Source organism: Didymosphaeria variabile (assembly GCF_027946475.1).
Source record: "Didymosphaeria variabile strain IMI 356815 chromosome Unknown scaffold_3, whole genome shotgun sequence".
Taxonomy (NCBI): Eukaryota; Fungi; Ascomycota; class Dothideomycetes; order Pleosporales; family Didymosphaeriaceae; genus Didymosphaeria; species Didymosphaeria variabile.
Genome location: NW_026611622.1, coordinates 3902104 through 3925186, shown reverse-complemented (window position 1 = coordinate 3925186; position 23083 = coordinate 3902104). Strand labels below are relative to the sequence as shown.

Sequence of the window (23083 nt, the reverse complement as noted above, 5' to 3'; positions counted from 1 at the left end):
AGAAACATGTAGCGCTCATTACATGTGGTGATTCTCGGGCGACAAGCTAGCCGGATCTATCGTGCCGAAAGAAACCAGATTTTGCATGTCGAAGTCATCACCGTGCTCTTCCATTAACGGAGATCGGAATGGAAGATTTAATGACTGTTTCGCGTACATGTCCGTCATCTGAAGAGCTTCCTCTGACATGCCGTTCTCGTGAGACATCGGGTACACGTCTGCTGAGCTAGAGCGACCGAACGAGCTCAGCGGCGGAGACTGATTGGCAATGATAGGGTCCTGGTGAGCCATTGTTGGCATGGGAGACGTGGAGGCACCCGAGTGAGGAGGCGGACCCATAGGAGTGTGCAAGTAAGGAGGAATGTTGTACTGCTGACCGAATGTCGATGCAGGTACGTTCTCCGACCGAGGACCTGAAGTGAAGAAGGCCGGTGTGCCGAACTCTGATGGAGAATTGGCCGTGGTAGCAGACATAGGGTATTGACGGTACTCCATCCCGTATCCAGCAGAGGTATCGATGCTCAGGTTAGGTCCAAGCGAGCCCGAAGCGCTCTGAGGTACAGGGGCGAAGATCTCCGGATTAGGCGTATATGGTGAGTGCTCCGGCTGAATCAAGAACGAAGGCATCGGGTTGCGCAGAAGCGAGAAGTCAACCGCAACAGGCACGGAACGACTACGCTGGCGCTTGTGACCACGCGCTTGGAAGCCACCAGGCGCAAAGGGTGAGTCGTGGAACCCATGTCCCAGGTGAGGATGTTGCATGTGATTAGGCTGCGAAGCAGGGCGGTGGTTGATCGGAGAGACGGGTGCAGATGCGGCGAGAGCGTTATGGTCGTAGAGGTTATGTCGGTTCTGGAAGGACTCCAATGAGACCAACTTCGCAAGCTGGCCGCTCAGGACCTTCGGGTGGCCACCCAGGTGATGCACCATCATGGTCGACGCTTGTTGTTCCTCGGTGAAGTCACCACACTGGAAGAAGCCTCCAGATCCAGATGAGTCCATGAAGAAATTCGGAGGGCGATTCAGCTCGACGATGAGACCTCCCGGTCGCTGTGAGGCACCTTCAGCGTTACCATTCATGTCCCCATTCTCTAAGGTAATGTTCTTAATGTACGAGAAGGGGTATTCGATCTTGTAGCCTGCTGAGTCATTGTTGATGTAGTACGTAACGCAGCACTTCTCGGGCGAGTAAAAGATCACGAGATCCATGGCACTCTGGCCCACACGGCGCCATGAGCCGATACTCAACGAGCGGCACGCGAAATGGTGAATGACTGAGACAGGTTAGATGCGACTCTTTGTGATTCGAATTGTTTCAATCGGGGTTGCAACTCACCAACTTTGGAAGAGCTCGTATCCGTATTGAGCAACATGCCGCTGCCATACGGTGTCATTGATCCACCAGAGCGGCCCAGAAAGCTCGTGCCAATGGACTTGCCCGACTCCATGGCTTGGAGGGCCAGATACCGACGCATTGACTCCGGGATGTCGTTGCAGTCACCTCCATCCTCAATGCTCTTTTTCGCGATGTTCTTTATCTTGGCACGCCTGGGACGAGTTAGTGGATTGTCAAAGAAACTGAGGTCTTTCAGTTCAGCCGTTCTCATCGTACCTGTTCTGGAACCAGATCTGCACAGAGCGCTCTGTCATGTTGATTTCCGAGGCTATTCTTTCCCTTGTCGCAGCGGTGGGAGTGGGATTCTTGTTGAATTCAACTTCAAGTGTCACTAGCTGGTCCTGCGTCGCCCTCTGGCGCTTCTGGTTCTTCTGCTGCTGGGTAAGGGTGCTTTTTCGCGGCGGTCTGCGCGGTGCAGAGCCGTGTGTGGGGGTTGAGACGGAAGCGGTGGGCGAAGCCATGGTAGTTTCTTCGGGTGACTGCATGGTTGCGGTCTCCGATGTGCTTCTGTCGGGGGTTCGAAAGGGGGGATGTCGACCTGGTGGTCGTCTATCGATTGTCGTAAGGTGTCGTGAAATAATAGGTCCAAGCTATAGTGATGGGGTATTCGAATAGAGGGGAGTCCCGAAGGGTGTTGGGCGGTCAATGCAGGAGATGCGTCTTGATCCGTCGCAAGATTCGGGCTCGAATACACGGTCCAGTCGCGCGATTGAAGGGTTCAAGGAAAGAAGCTGCTACCCGGGAGCAGGAGTTCAAGTCGATCGGCCGGGGGCGATGGAGAAGCGTGGTAGGGTGGGAATCCTAAGGAGTGGACGGCAGAGCCTAACAGGTGGGTATGAAAGGAACGTGAGCGAGAGCCGAAAGGAGTGGCAGCTCGTCGCAGAAGCACAACAAAAAGGGAACGACGAAGATCGCACCGGGTGAGGTCACGATGCGAAATCCGGAGGAGGAAGATCGGGCGGATGTAAATGAGTGACTTGGTGAGGAAAGAAGGGGAGATTAGAGGAAGGGGCCCTCAAGCCAGCTGCGTAGGGGGGAAGGCGCGAGTGGGCGCGCTAAGCCGTTGCGAGCTCCGCTGGACGCGCCTTCCGGTCCGAGCACACCCATGCACAGAGACACCAGACTCACGCCCATTCTTAGCACATCGGCGAGCGCCCGTTTGGCGCCAGCAGCTCTCCGTCTCAGCACCCATTCCACGCTCTTTGTCGCATACAATGTTGCTCTGCGTCTGTTGAGTCGTCCATGAGACAGGCCTGACAGGCGTCCTCGCAACGGCGCTGCAGCACGCGTCGTCCAGGGGGCTCCCTCCCACAGCTGAGTGGCAACAGGACGCCGTCGGAGTGAGCCCTTGTCACCGCATCGCTGGGCGACAGGGTTGCGGGAGCGGTGCTTCGATGCCGTGTCAAGTTCGATCCCAGCCCTCAGGAGACTTCCGTCACGGTCCTCCATCCACAAACGCTGGCCGTACGCTCTGACCACGCCAAAATGGCCGCCCAGCTGGGAGCGATGCTGGTGCACGGCTAGTTCAGAGGCGCATAGAGCACATCGCCGTTCGAGAAGCCTCGCTTTGACGCTTCCTACGTACGCAGCGGTGAAGGGGCCGAGGACTCAGGAACCCGCCAGCCGGAGGGGCCGTTTCGCCCACTAGGCGCTTCCCTTTGTTCACTGACGACGGCCTCACGCAGCGGCATGGATGCGGTAAGGCTTGCCAAGTGATTCACGCCGGCACGCGCATCTCTGCTTCTGGTTCTGCATCATGAGCCGCACACACCGGGCGCACGACGGTTGTCCGTTGCTGACGCTGTCTGCAACGGGGGCCAGGCCGTATCGCTATCGTGAGAACTGTGCCCGACGCGCCCCCGTCGCTGATCGCTCGGGTGAAGCGAGACGAGAGACCGAGCGCTGACGCCTGTTCCGTTCCAACACGCTCAATTCATCACTTTACCCGACAAAGTTGCAGCTTGCGAAAGCTTCAGTGAACAGCTGCCATTTTCCCTTGAGCATCGGGTAGCGGCACGACAGCGGACTGGTATACACCTGTCAATATGTACGCACTACCGTTCCCTGCTCGTGTTCCTGGCTAACCCTATCGCAAGGCTTACTCGGCAGGACCGCAGTCCAGGTCCCAGCCGTTCCTGGTTCCTGGCGTTAGTTCTCTCGTGACCAACAACCGTGGCCGCTCGCTAGACGCCCAAGCATCGCGCATCAACCTTGGACCCCACCCGCATTCAATGCCGTTTGCTGCCCTCCAAATGCGCCCCGCTCCTGCTGAGTAGCACAGCTTGTTGCAGTATGGTGCCGCGTAACGCGAAGCCCGCACGCAGCGCCAAGGTTGACCCCGGACATCTTGTCCCCCTCACCAGCGTGTTTCAGCAAATGGTCCCCGCAACGATTCGAATGTAGGTAGACACGCAACTGACTGCAAGTCAAGAGCAGGGATACTACTATCTTCCGTGTCCCCAGGAACAAGAACCGCGCGGCATCGATGAACATTTGGATCCACATGCATTGAAAAGCAATTTTCCTATGCAGTCGCCTCTCGAGGAGACCTCGCACGAGCGCCCCGAAAGTGGGCTTGCAGCACAAAGTTTAGACGGCTTGTTGAAGCGGTTGGCCGGCTCATGCCCTTTCGCGCTGCAAGCATGTTCCGTGATCGGTCACGCCATCCGAGAAGTGTGCAGTGCCGACAAGCGATACCCAACAGTATGGCTACATTTTCGTTCACGAGGAGTACTGCAGCTCGATACCAACAGCCCGGAATACTTGCTCCCTCTTCTTGAGGTCCAGGCTCGCGCCGAGAGTGAACAGCAGCTCTTTGATCCTGCCCTCCCACAGCACTCCAATGCGCCACTCCTGATCAACACGGGCTTTCAAGATGCCGGAAACGTCGTCATCGGGTGCAACCGTTGGCCTCGTCCAGTCTGGGCGTATCTTCTTGGACGCCCAGTCGACATCGGTGTTGCTGCGGCGTCGCCACAATTCGCAGCCGAGCTGCAGGTCGCTTTCATAGGAGTAAAAGTTGAAATCGAAGCGGGAGCAGAGCGCCAGGTTGGGGCCAGCTTTGACCGCGTAGGTCGACGAAAGGTTCCCCATCAACGGATTTAACGTGAGTGTCATGGTATATGGGAAGCCACGGTGGTTTGGTAATGTCGCAAAACGTAAGCCGGTGCTTATGCCACCACTCTTGTTCAGCAATCCATAATAGAGTTCTGCTCCGGCGCTGAAGCGGCCGTGCATGGGTTCAGCCACCTGCTGAGCAGTTGTGGGTTGTGTAGGCGCAACTCTGGGGTCGGGGCCAAAATTGTAAAGACCGCGTAATCCAATCAGTGCGGAATCAGTGCTGTACATGTACTCGGTGCTATATTTGCCATAGTCGTTCTGCAGCAGTGTAAGGATAGTCCCGCCATTGTTGAGATTTGAGTCGCTAACTGCGTTCACGCGCAGCTGCCGGGTCGGTGTCAGGCGGCGGAGATATAGTGCTTCGAGTCTAGATTGAGGGAGGAATATGCGGCCATAAAGTAAAGTGTCTACGTTGTGGATTATTAGCCATCGTGCAGCATGTTGGGCAGCCACAGCATACCTCTCCGGTCTATGCGCTTCCCGCTTTGCCAAATCTCCCACCACCAGTCCTCGTCAGGCCGTCGCAGCTCTTGCAGCTGCCTGTAGCCTCTGATGACATTGTGCAAATCTAGTTCGGAACTATTCAACTTTCGCTGCAGCGGCAGGGACGAGTACAGGTAAGACACGGAGCCGTCGACCACTCCTACGTTGCCTAGGGTGTACGATGTCGCAAAATTGGGGGCGGCAAGGGACGAGAGCTGCAGTTTCAGGCCCCTAGGTGTCTGGAAGTCGAGCAATGCTGGCGTAAACAGTCAGAAATGTCTTGCGACGGAATGCACATTGAGACCTACCTCGCGCGGTCGCGTTCAAGGTGCCATAGGAATTGTCCAGATTCCAATGCGAAGCCTCATAGAATGCATGTTGCACATTTTCCATGAAGTCCAACATGTCTTCGTCCGCGGGCCTTCATCACGGTACGAACGTACACAACATGTAGTTGCAGTCGCATAGCTCAGAACACGCGAAGAGCCGAGGTGCCAAGACCGTTCGCGTACCAAAATCCCCGCCAAAAATGCAACCCTCCGAACTTTTTTCTGTGCAGCAAATCGATAAGCAACACACTGCCCTCAAACACCCACCATGCCCAAGTCGAAGCGCTCCAAAGTCGTCCACCTGTCCAAGACGGACAAGAAGGGCAAGGAGCTCTCGCAGAAGCTCTTTGCTAATGTCCAGGAAGCTGCCGACAATTTCCAGTACATCTTCGTCTTCGCCGTGGAGAACATGCGCAATTCCTACCTGAAGGAAGTGCGCGCCGAGTTCTCGGACAGCCGGTGCGCGCAATCAGCTCATCTACCACGATGGGCAGCAGACTGACTACTGTGCAGATTCTTCTTTGGCAAGACCAAGGTTATGGCGAAAGCGCTCGGGCAGACGCCCGCCGAGGAGCACCTCACGAATCTTTCGAAATTGGCGCCCTACCTTGTCGGCAACGTCGGCCTTTTCTTCACCAATCGTGAGCCCTCAGAGGTTCTCGAATACTTCTCCGCCTACTCGCAGACCGACTTTGCGCGCGCCGGGGTCACAGCCACTCAGACCTTCACGGTACCTGCGGGAGTCGTATACTCAACAGGAGGACAACAGCCGGCAGAGGACGACGTAGCATTACCTCACAGCCAAGAGACGACAGTTAGAAAATGGGGCATGCCTACGAAGCTGGACAAGGGCAAGGTCATTCTTGGTGAGCCCTATACCGTGTGCAAAGAGGGTCAGGTGCTGAACAGCCATCAAACGGCGCTATTGAAGCTGTTTGGCGTCGCGATGGCGGACTTCAGGATTGACTTGAAGGCGTACTACTCGACGGCCAAGGAAGCTGTGACGGAGGTAAATGCTATGGAGAAGTAGCGCCTTCTTTACTTACTGTACGAAGTGCATTTACATGGCGTTTTGGCGCAGGTTAGGGAAAAGCTACAATATGCTATATTTCCAGGGCGCTATGCGCGTCAATATACCCCTATCAGAGGTTTTTACATCTTGGTTCACATGCTGGGATTCGCAAATGTATTTCGAGCCTTCCATCCACTTGAACACTTACATGAACCCAAACGATTGCACTGTCAAGTCAAATGATTGAAATGCATGAACAGGTGATTCGAAACTCGTCTATCGAAACGCATCGGATGCACCTTCTCCGGTGCGATGTTTGACAAAACGTGGTAAGCTAGTTTCAACGTGCAAGCACCATCCCAGCTGCAACTACGTCTCCAGTCGAGACTCGATCCTCAGGTGTCAACCCCACTTCGTTATTATGCGTCATATATGCGCATAAAATGCCAATCATATCTACGCGGTAGTTCCTTGCTCCAGACAAGCCACTTTGAGTTGCACTCATTATCATCAGTTGCCCTCAACCCCCTTTCCGCGGTCACTACTCGCTCGTCAAGCTCGCAGCTTTGGGGGAGGATACGATCACTGTTATATTGGTCTCTGGTGCTACTCAAGTGACTGAATTTGCTCTGAATTGACTTTCGTTCAATGCTTCGTATCACAACGTCGTGTCCGGCTTCCAATTCGGATCTGCTCTCAGAGATTCGACTGTCTCGTTATACACATCGTACGCATGCGTCTCGCAGTCAAAGTTCAACACCCAGTCCATCCGCGGTAGCTTCACGCTTTCCGGATTCTTTCTTACATAGTCGAAGTCTGCCTTGTGCCAGGCATCTCGGTTAGTTACTCCAGTCCTTTGCGTAGCGAGCACACGAGGATATCTAATCTTTTCGTATGCACGAATGGCTTCTGGTACATTCTCTTTGCCTGCAAGTTCGAGACATACGGCAGCCGTCACACCATCCTCCATTGACTGCGATGCACCCTGAATGGAAGTTGGCAAGAAAGGATGGGCCGCATCTCCGATAAGCGCGATTCTCCGCTTTGGGCTTATCCACGTAGGCAGAGGGTCTCGGAACACCAGTTTCCAATCTACGAGGGCTCCTTCAGGGGTTGCACGGATGATATCGTGGCATATCGGCGCCCAGTCAGGGATTGCCTTGATCGCTTCGTCGACGTAGCCAGGCGCAGACCAGCTTTCTTCTACATCAGCTTCATCCTGAGATGTGTTAAGTTATGTTCATACAGACATGTTCAGTCTCTTACCTTGTGTGTCAGTACCCAAGAACATGCAGTGCCTTTCTGTAATGTTGCAACCAAGAAATGTACGTCAGGTCCTAGCCAGCCCACGTGGAGATCCTTCTCTGGATTGGCCAACCACGCCGTTGATGGGTTCTTCTTCAGCCCGTCAGTAGGCATCCATGCTCGATATACTGCGTATCCAGAGCTCTTTGGCTTGTCCTCGAACCCTAATACGATAGTCCGCGCCAAACTCCTCACACCGTCTCCTGCAAGAACCACATCACCCACTATTCTCTCATCGTTCACTACGACGCCTGCTTCCGTCTCCGTCTCGAAGTATTCTTGAACCTTGCATCCCAATCTAATGTCCACGCCGACCTCAATGGCGTGGTTCCAACACACTTCGTGAATTTCGCCTCGATGGCCATTAAATCTCTTGCCCCAGTCTGCTTCTGCGCCCCAGGTCTGCCGACAAAGGAACTCGTCATCGTAGGTGCGAAAGTCGAGACCGTCGCTGTGGTGGCATATTGGATCCAGCTTCTCTTCCACGCCGGGCCAGCTGCGGAAGATGCGACCAGAATTTGAGCCGAAAGAGATGATGTCGCCCAGTTGGCGCCGGCTCTTGTTACCCTCAAAGAGGATCACGTCGAAGCCCTTCTTGCGACATTCGATTGCTGCGGTCAGACCGCCGAAGCCTGCGCCTACAATGAGAACTTTCAGGGGCTCTGCGGACATGCTGCCCATTGTAGTTAAAGGAGGAAGAAACGAAGGGAAATTTGTACGCTTTGTAGCAAGCAGCACTTTGGTGTGTAGATTGACTTGTAAGCGTATATACCTATTCGAGAGGTGGATGATCCGGTTGCGGTTTAAAAGAAGACAACGAAGTTACAGTTCTGCGCGGCACTCCCATTACAAGTGACTTGATATACATCTCTACGAGTAAGCATCTGAAATGATAGGCTGTGGAAAGTGCCAGTTTGTGGGGGTGGAGTCGGCGGTGCTTCCCCAAACTGCCCCGCACTTCGGTGGCCATCCCTCCGGACTCTTCTTCCAAGTAACCGGGATTCATCAAAACGAAACGAACATTCATCGAGAAACATGATCCTGAGCTTTCCTAAATTCACTTAGATATTGTAGCTCTTAGAGAATCTACTACCTTCCTTCTACACGCGCTTCACTGTTTTCTAAACCTCTCGGGCGAGGCCGTCTACCCCACACACAGGCAACGCGGATATGCAACCCCGCGGTAGGAAAGCACAGCGGCCTACACAACTGCCGAAACTCGCGCTTGCTATCCTAATAGCCTAGCTTCATCTTGTGATTCATGTGTAAGTAATCCGTTCTCATTCGACAACATACCTGGATTCTTCCTCCGTTCTTCTCGCACTCGTTAACATGGCTATAGAGTCGATATTGTGGTCGCCCTATGCGTGGCTCTCGCTTATAGTCGTTATACCAACCGTAACGCTCCTCTACGATGCCTGGATTTGGTATCGCATGCCTCCTGGACCTACGCCGCTGCCGTTCGTAGGGAATAAATTACAACTTCCGAAATCGCAACCATGGATACAATTCCAGAAATGGTCAAAACAATATGGTCCGATCTTTACAATATGGATCGGGAGGAAACCGACAGTGATCATTTCGGATCCTGTGGTAGCGGCTGAGCTCATGGAGAAGAGAAGCACGAAGTATTCCTCGAGACCACGTATGGTGGCCATGGGCGAAATACTTTGGGACGGTGCAAGTATCCTGGTACAGCCGTATGGTAAAGAGTGGAGTGTCAGGAGGAAGCTATTGCATCAGGCTATGACGCCTAAAGCGCTCCGGCTATACAAACCGATCCAGACCGCCGAAGCCACACGCCTGTGCAATCAGCTTCTCGAAACGCCAAACAACTGGGAGAAGCTTCTCGAGCGATTCACCTCAAGTATCGTCTTCTCCGTGGCATACGGCCACCGCATTGACTCCTTGAATGCCGAAGTCATTCACCAGCGCTTTAAGTTCATGCACTATGCTTCGTCGCTGAATGTGCCCGGCAAATACCAAGTCGAGTCTTTTCCAATTCTGAAGCACGTTCCGGATGTATTGGCACCATGGAAGGTCGAGATCAAGAAGCATGGTCAGGAAGAGGCGGCTGCAAACATGCAGTTGGTCGATCTCGTCCGCTCTGATATCGTTAGAGCCAACACGCGAGGCGAAGAAATCCCGGATTCGCTTTGCAAATTGCTCTTAGAGCTCCGTGAGAAGGAGCATATTCCGTTGTCCGACAGGGATTTCTCTTATGTCCCGGCATCTCTATTCGGCGCTGGCTCTGACACAACCGCATCGACGCTGTGCTCTGCCTTTCTGGCACTTGTCACGCACCCAGAAACCCTGCGGGCAGCACATGAAGAGCTAGATAGCGTCGTTGGACCGGACAGAACACCTACTTTCGAAGACGAGGCACGTCTTCCTTATATCCGCGCTCTGGCAAAGGAAGTCCTTCGTTGGCGACCTGTCGCTGTGCTTGGAGGTACACCGCACGCATCAACTGAAGATGATCACTACGAAGGCTACTACATCCCCTCTGGGACAACGGTCCTTGGTAACTCGTGGGCTATCAATCTCAACGAGGAGTATTATCCCAATCCGCATCATTTCAATCCTACACGCTTCCTCGACACTGCGCTAGCAGAGAGATCGAAAAGCCCTACCTCAGAAACCGGCAAGCCGCATCCCGCAAAAGCAGGTCATTCGTCGTTCGGATGGGGACGGCGCATTTGTCCCGGCGCGGATCTAGCAGCGAACAGCTTGTTTATTGCTCTGGCGAAGATTCTGTGGGCCTTCGACATCACTCCGCTCAAGGGCGTACGATATGATACTTTCGCGTATACCGACGGGTTCAACATTCGGCCGAGGAAGTTTGAGTGCGAGATCAAGATCAGAAGCCAAGCGCACGAGCAGGTACTAAAGAACGAGCTTGTCGATGCAGAAAGTGTTCTGGAACGATTTACACCGTTCGGCGAGTAGTATCTCGGATCAACACAGTATATTGCAACATGGATCAAAAAGTATAATCGTATCGCAATCAAGCCATCGTCATTAGCATCACAAACCCATTAGAAGATCGCAAATTATGCTCAAGTTAGCTACACTCGATGCAATTTATCGTTCCAAAGACCAAGAAGCAAAGCGACTTCGTACGTAAGCTCCGGCGAAATTCAGTGGGTACTTGGTGATTACATGAACTAGCATTGAGGCCACGGTATTCACGATTAGATGTTTGGGCTTTTGTCACGAGAGATTTTGAACCTGGCGACTACCTTGTTAGTACTTCAGTACAGCCGTCAATATATTACTAGTCCTCAGTCACTTTCGAACTTCCCTTTCGGGCCAATCACATGCACAAGCTGATCTTGCCTGCATGAATGACAAAGCACCGTGCCGCCTACATCTTAACTCAAGCCAAAGCTTCGGCCATCCACATCGTTTTACGTACCTCGAACGATCGCTTCTCGCATCTGCTGACGTTTGCTCCGATTGTTCCGACTCCTGCAGGCTAAAGTAATATCACGCTCAGCTCTTACAGGTCTTTCTGCTTTTGGAAAGGCGTACTCGGAACGACTCCCAAGCTGAATATCTTGGAATCCTTACTGTGAGGTACAGGTAGATTAGAGGGGAGACCTTACACTCTACTGCAGCACACCCGAACGACCCGCGCTTTATATAGATCGCTTCACAACGGCCCCATCGAACTCTGATACCTCCCCAGTCAGCCATTCGAGTCCCAAAATTTCAAGGTCGCACCGCTGCCAAGCGCACAATTAATCTCGCTGCGGCGTAGTCAGCTCAGCCTCACGGCCGTACTATTTATCCTAGCTACACGTTCCGCCAGAGCTTTTGCAAATTGAGACCACGCAACAAAGCCTCAAAGCACACTCCAGCCATGAGTCAAAATAACAACAACACCAAGACACCCAACCCATCCAACCCGTCTTCTCTCAAGCCTCGCTATGAGATCCGCACACTGGAGCCGAAACATGCACAATGGGCCATTGCCATCGTCATCCACTGCAACCTCTTCCACTCACCCGTGTGGCCTGTCCTCTACCCTGAAAATATCAACGCGCGCACGTTCAAGGGCTTCGATAATGCGGAATACCTCGTCATGCACCAGATCAATAGCGGCCATTCCTTCGGCGTCTTCGACACCGAGTACCAATTCAAGCGCGAAGAAAGCAAGGCAAGCGGCGGCAAGCTGTATTGGGACCGCAACGAGAAGAGCGTACAGGAAGAGAAGGGATTCGAGGCGGAAGGCCAACGCTTGCTCGAGCAGATGGACTTCCCACTCGTGAGCATCGCGCTGAGCTACGATGGCGCAGACCCGTTTGATCTGGAGAAAATGATGCCCCTGCTCGGTGTTCTTCCGCATTTTGGTCCTCTTTACCATGTCTTGGAGGTGCTTGATCCGCGCGAGAAGGACAGCTGGGCGCCAAAGACGCACGGGGAGGTTCTGATGCGAAATGCCACTGCGACACGACATGACTATGAAGGCGAGAAGATCATGGCGGGGCTGGCGAGGTTCTTGATGCGTGAGGCGGACGCGAGAGGTTTTAGGGGCATTCAGATTGAATGCGTGCACGATGCTGTGGCGCATGTGTGGTCGAATCCTCCTGCGCCATACAAGGGGAGTGATGTCAGTGAGTTCCACACCGGTACTTACAAAGATGAGGAGGGAAATCTGTTCTTTGCACCAGCGCAGCAGAAGATTACGAAGGTCTATGTGGATTTGAAACCGAAGGCGTCGGATTGAGCAGCTGGAATGCTGTAGAACAACGTCTACATGTTCCGTCGAACTCTGAAGCAGACTTGTCTGAAGCATGCTATAGAGGAACTGAAGGCCGCATGATGGTTAATCCGGTAAGACACGGACCAAGCATGCCGTGAACAGGAGTCAGTCAGATCATAGCGAAGAAGAAATCCAAAGCCGGTCTTGTTTAACAATATTTGCTTTGAGGACTCCAAGAATCCTCCCTGACTCCCAACACCACAGCATCCTAGGTGACCATCAAACTACGCAGGGATCTACAAGGCGTTTGTATAGTGGAGGCCTGATCACGCCTTCGGAAATGCGGAGGGTAGGCATGAAACTTTTGCAAGCTAGGGGCATATCATCACAAAGCAACCTAGCGTCACTCAAGAGTACTTTTCGTTGCAGTGCGCCGACAGGCCCCCGCAAATTCGTTGGTATAACGAGCCCCAGTGGGCTACTATAGATGTGACCTAACAATACATTGATAATCGCCCATTCGCAACAATCATTACTTGGCCCGTCCGACAACTCGAACTTTTTCCGCCAACCCGACTCAGGCCTCAGGCGAATACTAAATCAGGAATACATACCAATATTGTCAATTAGCAATACTGACGTGTTCGTTTTGAATACTCATACAGATACTCGCAATAAGTATATTAAAAAGCCACCCAGACGCCCCCTTCCGGCCGCGCGCGGCAGACATCTACAAGCCGCGCTAGCGCCCTTCTTTGATGCGAACTGCATCGCCGAAGGCTGGAAAGGCAGAGCGGAAGGCAGGACCCAGGCTCCAGTTGTTGAGGTTGCGGAGGTGGCTCTCAAAAGCGGGATTGATAAGCCACTCATCTTCCTCCTTGGTAGTGCCGGGCGTACTGGCAGCGTGAGGCGTAGCGGGTCCCACGGGAGAGCCAGCGTGTACGGCAGTGGAGAACGGGCTCGACGCTGGGATAGAAGACGTGGTAGACAACGAAGAGGTATAGAGCTTAGACGCTGGGAGTAGAACATCCTTTGGTTGATACGGCCAATTCAAGGAGATGGTGGTGGTGAACGGTATGAAGAAAGCATCAAACGGCACCGACGTTTGAGAATTGATCAAGCGGTCGCGCAACTTGGGCCTGTGAGTCTATCAGTGGCGGTCACTTCGAGGGAGAACTGACGTCAAACTCACCATGGCAAATGGTCATTCCAAACCGCGTGAGGAACGAAGAGCTGCGAAGCTCGCGGTGTGACCCAATCTGGTAGCCTGTCGTAATTCTCTGCTGTCGGTTCGATCTGCCAACGCATGACCAGGAACATAATGTAGACGATGGCAACCTGCTCAGGAAGCCCGCAAATGTCCGGAAAGGTGCGCAATATATCCGTGAACAATTTTGACAATGGATGGGCCTCGATGTTCCGTTCTGGATAGACAATGGGCGTAAAATTAGGGTACTGTGGCCCTACCAAAGTCTTAATATGATCACCTTGTGCAGCACGCTGCTGGCGTTCGGTCAGGAAATCAAGCAGAATGGCATCAAGCGGGCAGGTCGTGGGCACATTGCGTGGCAGGGTGAGATGAGGTACCAAGATTGGCGCGTGATGACCGAGGCCACTTCCCAGGCTGTTGGTTGTGACAGTAATTGGAGGAGGGGGAGGAGGCAAGCTGGGATCCAAGTGCCGCGACTGGCCATTATTCTCCAAGAGGAAGTTCACGCCCATCCGCTTATCATTGTCGAAAGGCATCTGATCGAAGGGCAACTCAGGTGTACCGTGGGAGACGCGCTCATGGTGATAGTGGGCGCCATCGGCAGACCAGCGGCGGTCATGGCTGGGAGGTGGGTCACCGGTGTAACCCCAGTGACGCGGCCCCTCGCCGACGCTGGGTGAGTGCACGCCATTCTGGGGAGAGGCAGCAGCAGCTATCTCGCCGAGTGTGGTGTTGAGGGCGCGTGGATCGTGGGGATGCGAAGCAGGTGGGTGGGATGGAGGAACGGAAAGGGGCGAGCGAGTCGCTGCTGCTGCCAATTCTGCGACGCGTGAGTGCCATTGACCACTGAATAGTTCCTTTCATGAGCTGAAACGTACCACTGAGGCCACTCGGGCCGCGTAGGACCGGTGAGGCTAACGAAATGATGCTTTCCAGACGCTTTCGCACATCCTGCAGCTCGGCGACGACTTGGTCTTTCTCACGCAGCACATGCTGGAGGTTCTGGTAGGGCTGCTGGCTCTCGAGGTCCTGGATGCGCCTGTTCAATGCATCGATCTGATTCTTGGTGCGCTCGCGTATGGCACGTTGCGCCTCGCGGTCGTTGGCGCGCTTCCGAGCAAGTTGTTCTGGGGTGAGGTTGGCGACGCCTCTGGACGAAGTGCCAGTCCGGCGCTTCTTCGTAGGCGGTTGCGAGGCACTTCCATCGGTATGATCGGCTGGGCCATCGTCGGCCGGGCTATTCGCGTCCCCGGCCATCTTATCGCTGGCCCAATCTGGGGCGAGGTCCTGGTTGTTCTTAAGCAAGAGTCGTGCGGTGCATGAAATCCTGAGCAGGTTGAGTCATGTCGGGGGGATCTGCGGGGAAGGCCTGCGCTCTCCTGCCTCGGGTAATCACTTCCTGGACGCTACCACGAACTAGCGCGACGGGAGTACGGAGGAGCATCAACATGGTAATATGGTGAGTAACGTCTTGTTCTCTGAGGGTCTATTCTACGTGTCCGACCTACCCAATTCTTCCCAATCTTCACCATGGCGGACCAGGCGAAGAGCATCTCCTTCGGCAGCAGGGTCGGCATTGCGTCGACGACCCTGAAAGCTAGTCCGTCCCTGTGTTCAAGTACTACAGAGCTGTACTGATCCATTCACAAGTGACGGCCGCATCTGCTCGACTATGGACTTCGCCGTTCAAGGGCCAGCAAGGCGCACACAATTACTTCAAAGATGTCATCTTCACCATGATGCGCACCCAGCTGGGTAACCTCGACCTCGAGCAGGAGATGTACACGCGCGTTCCGACGACTGAAACCTACCTCAACTTCTGCAAGGATAACGGCATAGCACCCGAGAGCGTTACGCTGTCAAGCGGCACACAGGCGCACTGGTTGGGAAACAAGAACGCGAAGAGGGTCCTCCTCTGGTTCCATGGTGCGACCGTCGTAGTAGGATGCTATCGCACAGGCTAACAAGCAGCAGGTGGTGGTTACGTGGTGGCTGCCACACCCGGCCACTTCCAGTACCTCGTAGACATGAAAGACACGCTCAACGCACAAGGCTCCGACACAGCCGTCCTCTTCCTAGCCTACGGCCTCGCTCCCGAGAACATATACCCCACTCAATTGACACAAGCTGTTGAAGTCCTCAGATATCTCGTCCAAACGACCGGTCGCATCCCCTCGGATATCAGCATAGGCGGCGACTCGGCAGGCGGAAACCTATGTCTTGGGCTTTTGTCACATCTTGCGCACCCTCATCCTGAGATCCCGGCACTACACCTACCCACAAAATTGCACGCCGCATTGCTTCTTTCGCCATGGTGTTCATTCAACACACATACACGCGCTTACGAAACAAACGCGGAGAAGGACTGCTTCGATCGGAGAGCACTCGAGCGCTGGTCATCCGCCTTCCTAGGTAACGACTCGCCCTTCGCGGGTGACTTCTACAGCGAGCCCGTCACTGCGCCATCATCTTGGTGGGAAGGCACGGCGTCTGTTATTGGCGAGGTATTGGTCTGGGCCGGCGGGAATGAGATTCTGCTCGATGGTATCGAGGAATGGGCGAAGCGGTTCACGAAGAGCTTTGGCAAGCACGGTGGTCGCGTAAATGTAGTCGTCACGCCAAAGGCTGCACATATGGAGCCTCTTCTCGAGCTTCTGCTGGGTTACAAGGGCGACAGTGGGACGGGCAGCGCGAAAGTGGTCAAAGACTGGGCGAGGGCAAAGCTGTGAGCCTGGTATTAACGTTGTTTACTTATGAATTGTATGTTTACCAATCAAGCAGAGGTATTGATGAGGCGAGCAGTGATGACATTACCTCACCTACGCCCGACACGTTCCAGATACTCGCCTGTATGCGCAACGGCAGAGCGTTCTGTAGTCTCATTACGCCCAAGGCAGCAGCGATTTGAACAAGAACTGTCAACCTCAAGCCTTCGTGTCTGCATCGACGAGACACCGGACAACGCCATGGCAAGATCCATACCCTACGGCCGCATGACGCCTACAAATTCTCACAACAGCACCTCCACCTCTGAGCGCCAGCCTCTCCTCCCGCAACACACCAAGCACGCCAACCCTCCTTGCGCTCCACCTCCATCTCCTCCCTCCCTCTGTGCCGGAAATCCTAAGTCACCGCCTCCAGCTTGCTTTTGCTATCAAGTACCACCGCCTCCCTACACCGAACATGGCGCAGCCGCGCAAATGCCAGAACGAGGCCGGTCCCTTCAACCAATTATAAACTGGTCATGTACTTTCTTAATCATTTTCATCTTGGCTTATCTCGGTATGGCGCTGTTGGATGTAGGATTTTGTGTGTGGGCGACGTATTGGTCAGGGTTCTCACCGGTGAAGGGAAGTTGTTGGGTGTGGATGTGGGTGCCGGTTTGGTGGTGGTGGTAGGGGATACTTAAGAAAGGTAGAGAGAGGTAGGGATGCAGGGGGGATGGGTGGAGAGGATATGGCGGGAGGGTGACAAAGGCAATTTAGAACACATGTAATTGTAGCAATCCTGAAGCTAGTTCCGCGTTCTCTCTTGTAGATCCCATTCACTGCGGAATGCATAAAGTCATTCTCACACATCTCCTTCGCTATCATCCTCCGGTTCACTCCCCACTTTAGTCATGCTTGAATCAGTTGTTTGGTAATACCCAGTAGGAGACACCTCCAGTCGGTTCCGGGAGGTTCGTTGACCTGATATTGATCGCTATGATCTCGGCAGATTTATTGCGGGCCGCGCCCATGAGCGCATATACTGCCGCTGAATTCTTTGGAACTCGCACAAGAAGTACCACACGGCCGTGAAGTGTCAGGCCCATGCTTGGCTCTCCAATGTAGGGCGCAAAGATAACCGAGATGACGTCAGGATTATAGTCGTAAGTGCTATAGGTTTTGACAAGGAAGCTGAGTTGAGCAGCAGCATGAGCGAGGGCATCGTTGATTTGTCCGGGCAAATTGTTGTAATTCGGTGTAAAGCTACCGCACGGGGTGCATAAATAGGGGAGAAGGAGGTTATAGATGCGATCTTGAAGTGGATCGGGTAACATGTTTTCACTTGAACGACGAGATTTGGGATAATTAGCAGTGTCTCTTGGGAAATTTGTTTTCGTTCGTTCTTCGAAGGTCTATGGCTCTTAAATACGTCTTGTTGCTTGCTTCCTAGGTTTCAAATTGGTCATGTTTTGAGCGCAAACTCTCACGCTTGTCACAAACCATTACCTCCACTCCTGCGTGGAGATCCAACATGTTGAAATGAGAGTATTCAAAGCTTGTCGACAGGCAAATGCAGGATCATCTGAATTTAGACGAAGGCAAACACAAACAGCAGCCTCTGCATTACAGTAGCGAAATGCTGCATGATTCAGTGATGTATGCTTTGTCTGAGCATCGAACGTCTCGCTTCAACTCCCACCAAGAGCAGGATTTGGCTGCTTGGGAGCCATTTGCCCAAACATGTCCAACTGAACTCTACAACAGCGCATTCTCACTAAAATCCCTCCACATACGGATGACATCCCGAAATCAAGGCTTTTAGAGAACTCGAATAAGAAGTATTCCTGGCAAAGGCAACCTGGATGATTGACAAACATAAAAGCGCACTAGAGAGTAAATCTAATGATATGTTGATTTGGGTACAGGTGACATAAAGAAACGCCAAAGGCTAACGAGAGTGTAGATCCGAGTGCAAACAGATTAATACATATGAAATCCAGAATTCCACCAGTGAGTATGACCTTGCTCATGCACCTACGCTTTCCGGCTCCTTTTCCTTATCCTGGGGGACCTCTTGCTTTGCTATACGGTCCTCCAGCTTCTTTTTCTTTTCCATATATCTTTCCACGGCTTTCTTCTCATTCTCAGCTTGTCGATTCCCTTTCCATTCCCTCACCATCCACGGTACTGCAGCAACCATGCTCCAACAGCTCTTGACGCTTTCCTTCAGATGATGCGCGGACAGCTTGAAGTGGGATGCAGCCTCGGACCGATGTTGACGTGCACTTGCTGATCTCTTCTTTGCCTTATAAGCATTTTCTGCTCTTTGCGCGGCAACGTATTGTGCTGAAGCGGTGCGACGGTTGGTAGTGAGGAAGAGCTCCGTTCCGCTGGTGCCTGGACGTTTGGGTTCGACAGATGACTTGGGTGATTCTTCATCTGTCGCTGATACGGGCTTGATGGTAGGTATTTTCTTTGCCATGTTGTAAAAGGCCATATGTACGCTTGCGATGCAGGATAACAGTGACCAATGACGGGCGAGTAAGAGATCCGCGTAGGGAGCGGTAGAAGACAGTCAGTACGACATATATCATGACTGCGAGCACGTTCCGTACAGCGCGTATCTCGCGCATTTGGATGTTGTTGTGGACGTGGCGGGGCGAGTAGAACTCGACTGAGATCTTGGTAGGCTAAAACTTCGAAAAGGGGTCATTCGATCCGAGAGTCTTACTAGAGACTGTCCCCTCGGTGCTTTACTACAGAAACTGGAACTTTGCGTTCCTTCCATGTCCAATTCCTACCAAAGCGACTTCGAGTTTTCCATGAATCACTGCGGAGGCATCGCGCATAATGATCCGTAAGCCTTAGAGGGGACGGTAGAAAACCCTAACATTTGGTACGCCTTCTGCCCTGCGCCTTCTGGTAATGGCCCAAGCTGGTCGAAAGTGGACGCATGAATGTGTCATTTCGCACGGTCCAACCGCAGCTGGGATACTTCGTAGCGCATGTGCTGATTGGGCTCCACTCTGACTCATATGCTCGTAGACCTGTTTATACACAACGTGACTAGATTTACTACATACACTGGCTAGTGACTGGCTCATGTCGCTCAACGAACACATCTGTAGAAAGGGGCGGCTTCGGAGCAAATCTCACCTGTAAACAAGTTCCCACCCACTCTTCACAAGTGATATGCGTAGAGAATCTGTGGTCCCGGTGGAAAGGCACAATTGCAACAACAAGCGCCTGGAGACGCCATAGTAGACTAAATATACCAGTCTCCTATACGGGTGCGATATGCTCACCTAAGCACTCGTGATCAGGCAACAACCTACAATTTGGCTCTGTTTCGCGACATTGCCCAGGTGGTTTCATTTCACAATCTGCTTTGCAAGTATAATCATCTCAGATAACATATTAGTCTCCAACACAAAATGCATGCTCAGCCTAGTTTCACTACGTATGTAATGCCCCTAGTCTTGCCCGTCACAATGCAGAAACCAGACCTCGCTTAGCAACCTTCAGACCTGGATCTCGAGACATTCAGTCTACCATCTCTGTGTCGCTCTACTCGTAGAAAACTTCCCCCTCTCCCCCCGCATTGTATGTGACCATTGTTGTACATCCCGCCTGGGCCTATGACCGGCTGTTGACGATTCGGCATCTATGCGCCCCGTTGCATTCCTACGGCCGCACCTATCGAGGAGCTCTGTATGGCTAGGGGAACTGGGTCACTCCGCCCATCGCAACGTCCTGATCACCGTCTTCACTGCCATCTCCATCCTCGCCATCATCGTCTTCCTCGTCGTCATCGCTATCTCCACTGTCGTCGTCCTCCCTATCACCTTCGTCTCCGCTGTCGTCATCACCTAAACTCTTTATCATGTCACGGGTGATTCTCTTGTCTTGCCCGAGCTTGTACATCTCTATATCTTCTATTGATCGCCACACTATGGTTTCCTGTTAGTGAAGTCCAATATCAGCAGACAGAGCTCTTACAGTTTTCGGTGCAGTAGTAGGGTAGAGTTGCCTGCCATTTCCCACCATCAACATTAAACATGCGTTGAAGAGCTTGTTCGCGGTCCTCGACCAGGGTTTGGCTGATCTTCCACCTTTGATCCCAATGCTTCCGAATGTACCTGACCTTGTCTCTCATAAAAGGATCATCAGTAGTTCCCTCCTTCATCGGACCGCTACCATTGTCTGAGTAAACGATAGAATAGATTGGATACTCCCTGGTAGCATCTAATGCTGACTTTCCTTGCCTCCAGAGCGTTAAGTTTTCTAGAGTGATTTGACCAAATCGATCGGTGAATTCTTGGTAGCGTTGCATGTCGATCTTCTCGTGCTTATCTTCCCAATCCCGTAGGTTTTTGCGTACTGTCGCTCCATTAGCTCCGACGTTTACAAGGCAGCAAGGAAGTATAGCTTACGATCCGCGGAGACAAAGGGTTCGGATGGATCATAAGCATTTTCGTCCTTCTCATGGCCTAGCATCTGCGGAAAACCCTGTCGTGCTTGTATTACTTCTTTGTGCGTCATGAGTTGCCGAGTCCACGCCAATGTCCAACGTTTGACTTCCGGGATATCTCTATAGGTAATATGTTCGCACGCTTCGATGAAAGCGACATAAGCTGTCGTACTCTTGGACTAGTTTCATGTAAACAAAGAGTCATACAGCTTGTGTGACGGTGAGGAAAGCGCTTACTTCTGAATATCCAAGTTGCCGACTTCCGTCACCAACCCTGTTCGGAAAAAAGCACTTTAACGCAAGACCTGGTCTTCTCCAAAGCGCAATCGCGTCCAACACTGCCGCTTGTCAGTGAAATCCTTCATTATACTGAGTGGGCGACATATACCTGCTTTAGATGTCCGATCGCCCTGACCCACACCATACTCTTTTCTCAAGACCTCCCCCTCAAGGTCATATGCGACATTCTGTATTGACCAGCGGCTTCTGCCCATATCGGAGTCCAGGAATCCCAAGAGTTCAGTCACAACGTTCTGGTCTTCGGTTACACCTATGATATCCCCGTCGACACTCACTTTTATTATCCAACCGCCCTCACTCTGCGCTGGACTCGAAACTTCGCTTCCTGTTTGCATTGGAGAAGTCTCGGCGCGCTCACGAGCTTCTGTGGATATCTCTCGTTGCTTTCCCTTTGCTCTACTGCTGACTGTCGCACCTGAAGGTGCAGTTTGTTGATGCTGACTGTGTGTTCTGCCAGACACAAGGTCTGTAAGCATGTCCCAAGGGCGTTCGCCGGGGTTTCCTTCGTGGCGCTTCAATTGACGTTCCACTGTGGTCGGAAATCAGCGCTATACCATCCAAATAACTTGACCATTACTTACGTTTCTTAGTAATCTGAATACTGTATAACCCAAAATCTTTCCATACAGGACCACCGTCCTTCGCGTAGGCATATTCCTTGCGTTGAGCGTGCTGTGCCGTTAACGTGTTGACCGGTTCGAACACGCGTGTCACCTTCCAAGGAGCTCCAAAGGTACGTTCCAGATAGCGAAGATTCTGCTCGTAGAATGGAGGTTGCCTGTTTTGGATGCCTTCAACATAGCCAGCACCGTCGGGATGATCGGCCAAAACTGCCGTCATTGGGTTTTGCCATAGGTTGAATGCTTCCTGTACTGCTTTCGAGTTAGCACAGTCAAACGGGTTCTTGATGATTACAGCTTACGTTCTGGTGTAGTGCTGGACTCGAGTTCATTTCCTATGCGGTATTTCGCGTTCAATCTCTGCACAGACCCGTCGTCAACATCCCCCATTCTTAGTATATGCCACTGTCCATGGCCGTCGGGACTTTTCTCAAGATTCTCAATTGATCCTGCGAGATCTTCGTCGCCAGTCACTCCCTTAGCTCTCCCGTCCTTTCCTGGATAGCCTATAAACCACCTTCTGTGAGGTCCCTTCTCGAGAAGCCCATCATCCGACTCGGCAACTTCATAACTGTGCTGTAATGTATCGCCCTCAATAGAGATATCATCAGTGGACCGAATTCGTGGTTGACGCTTGTTCAAGGAAGGGCCTGCAGCTTCGGCCTCGTCTAGATGCATCGCATCCGCATCATCATCCGCATCATCGCTGATATCGTTTCCCAAATCCCCGATGTAGTAGCTTGGTTGGTCGAAGCCAGGCGGAAGTCGCGGGAGTTTTGAATGGTCTTCGTGCCATTCCAAAGCCAATATCACTTGACTAACGTTAACGACCAACGTGAAGGAGGATAACAACGAAATCGAACTCACATCCTTGAGCTGTGGGCTCTATCATCTTCCCGGATACAATGTTATGGAGCGCGCCGTCAAAGAAAGGTTCGTGTTGTACCTGTTGTTCCCAAAACTCTAGTCCTTCACCATCTAGCCGCAACTCTAGAAGAATTCCCCACCTGGAACGAAAACCGCGAGTCGCGTTGATTCGCTCATCGATCTCGAGTGCCATGACCTGTTGGCTCACTTCAGCACTTCGAGTGTATCCTACTCCGCTGAATTTTGGTGTCTTATCGAGAACATGATGAAAAAGTATCGGATGGTAGCAGAACCAGACGATATTTTCATTATGGCGGGAATTGCTGAAATGGCTCTGAAGAGCTTTTGACCATGCTTTCACGCGCTTTTCTTGCTTGAGGGCTAGGAGATTCCTGACCCATACCATCGTCTTCTGCCTTTCCCTTTCTACCTTCCCGCATCTGAAATCTGCCTCGTCTTCGTTCTTCAGCCTTTTTATCAGCTTCAATCGATCTTCGGAGGGTCTTTCTGAGTATTCCATTGGGTCGAGGTTCTTACTGCGTAGGAGTTCGTCT

At 52.6% G+C, this 23083-nt stretch overlaps 10 protein-coding genes across 10 annotated transcripts; 4 read left to right on the top strand and 6 right to left on the bottom strand.

Annotated features, from left to right (window-relative positions):
* Positions 1–18: 18 nt before the first annotated feature.
* Positions 19–1881, bottom strand: N0V89_004627 (uncharacterized protein; the record flags this gene model as incomplete). The annotated part of the gene is made up of 3 exons (XM_056213410.1): positions 19–1274; positions 1337–1548; positions 1613–1881. 3 exons carry the CDS (start codon positions 1879–1881, stop codon positions 19–21), a joined length of 1737 nt encoding a protein of 578 aa, XP_056073718.1.
* A 2236-nt stretch (positions 1882–4117) lies between these two features.
* MDM10 (Mitochondrial distribution and morphology protein 10) lies at positions 4118–5404 on the bottom strand (the record flags this gene model as incomplete). The annotated part of the gene is made up of 3 exons (XM_056213409.1): positions 4118–4923; positions 4977–5255; positions 5308–5404. The coding sequence occupies 3 exons, from the start codon at positions 5402–5404 to the stop codon at positions 4118–4120; spliced, it is 1182 nt and encodes a 393-aa protein (XP_056073717.1).
* Positions 5405–5596: 192 nt separating this feature from the next.
* MRT4 (mRNA turnover and ribosome assembly protein) lies at positions 5597–6358 on the top strand (the record flags this gene model as incomplete). Its single annotated transcript, XM_056213408.1, has 2 exons — positions 5597–5787; positions 5842–6358. The coding sequence occupies 2 exons, from the start codon at positions 5597–5599 to the stop codon at positions 6356–6358; spliced, it is 708 nt and encodes a 235-aa protein (XP_056073716.1).
* A 640-nt stretch (positions 6359–6998) lies between these two features.
* N0V89_004624 (uncharacterized protein) lies at positions 6999–8326 on the bottom strand (the record flags this gene model as incomplete). Its single annotated transcript, XM_056213407.1, has 2 exons — positions 6999–7559; positions 7607–8326. The coding sequence occupies 2 exons, from the start codon at positions 8324–8326 to the stop codon at positions 6999–7001; spliced, it is 1281 nt and encodes a 426-aa protein (XP_056073715.1).
* A 651-nt stretch (positions 8327–8977) lies between these two features.
* N0V89_004623 (uncharacterized protein) lies at positions 8978–10594 on the top strand (the record flags this gene model as incomplete). Its single annotated transcript, XM_056213406.1, has 1 exon — positions 8978–10594. One exon carries the CDS (start codon positions 8978–8980, stop codon positions 10592–10594), a length of 1617 nt encoding a protein of 538 aa, XP_056073714.1.
* A 916-nt stretch (positions 10595–11510) lies between these two features.
* N0V89_004622 (uncharacterized protein) lies at positions 11511–12377 on the top strand (the record flags this gene model as incomplete). Its single annotated transcript, XM_056213405.1, has 1 exon — positions 11511–12377. One exon carries the CDS (start codon positions 11511–11513, stop codon positions 12375–12377), a length of 867 nt encoding a protein of 288 aa, XP_056073713.1.
* Positions 12378–13095: 718 nt separating this feature from the next.
* N0V89_004621 (uncharacterized protein) lies at positions 13096–14820 on the bottom strand (the record flags this gene model as incomplete). Its single annotated transcript, XM_056213404.1, has 3 exons — positions 13096–13492; positions 13546–14383; positions 14442–14820. 3 exons carry the CDS (start codon positions 14818–14820, stop codon positions 13096–13098), a joined length of 1614 nt encoding a protein of 537 aa, XP_056073712.1.
* Positions 14821–15093: 273 nt separating this feature from the next.
* N0V89_004620 (uncharacterized protein) lies at positions 15094–16292 on the top strand (the record flags this gene model as incomplete). Its single annotated transcript, XM_056213403.1, has 3 exons — positions 15094–15163; positions 15214–15489; positions 15538–16292. The coding sequence occupies 3 exons, from the start codon at positions 15094–15096 to the stop codon at positions 16290–16292; spliced, it is 1101 nt and encodes a 366-aa protein (XP_056073711.1).
* Positions 16293–18297: 2005 nt separating this feature from the next.
* On the bottom strand, positions 18298–18753 carry N0V89_004619 (uncharacterized protein; the record flags this gene model as incomplete). The annotated part of the gene is made up of 1 exon (XM_056213402.1): positions 18298–18753. One exon carries the CDS (start codon positions 18751–18753, stop codon positions 18298–18300), a length of 456 nt encoding a protein of 151 aa, XP_056073710.1.
* A 1235-nt stretch (positions 18754–19988) lies between these two features.
* On the bottom strand, positions 19989–22554 carry N0V89_004618 (uncharacterized protein; the record flags this gene model as incomplete). The annotated part of the gene is made up of 9 exons (XM_056213401.1): positions 19989–20221; positions 20271–20651; positions 20705–20768; positions 21016–21080; positions 21131–21406; positions 21458–21571; positions 21624–21914; positions 21965–22447; positions 22530–22554. 9 exons carry the CDS (start codon positions 22552–22554, stop codon positions 19989–19991), a joined length of 1932 nt encoding a protein of 643 aa, XP_056073709.1.
* Between the last annotated feature and the right edge of the window lie 529 nt (positions 22555–23083).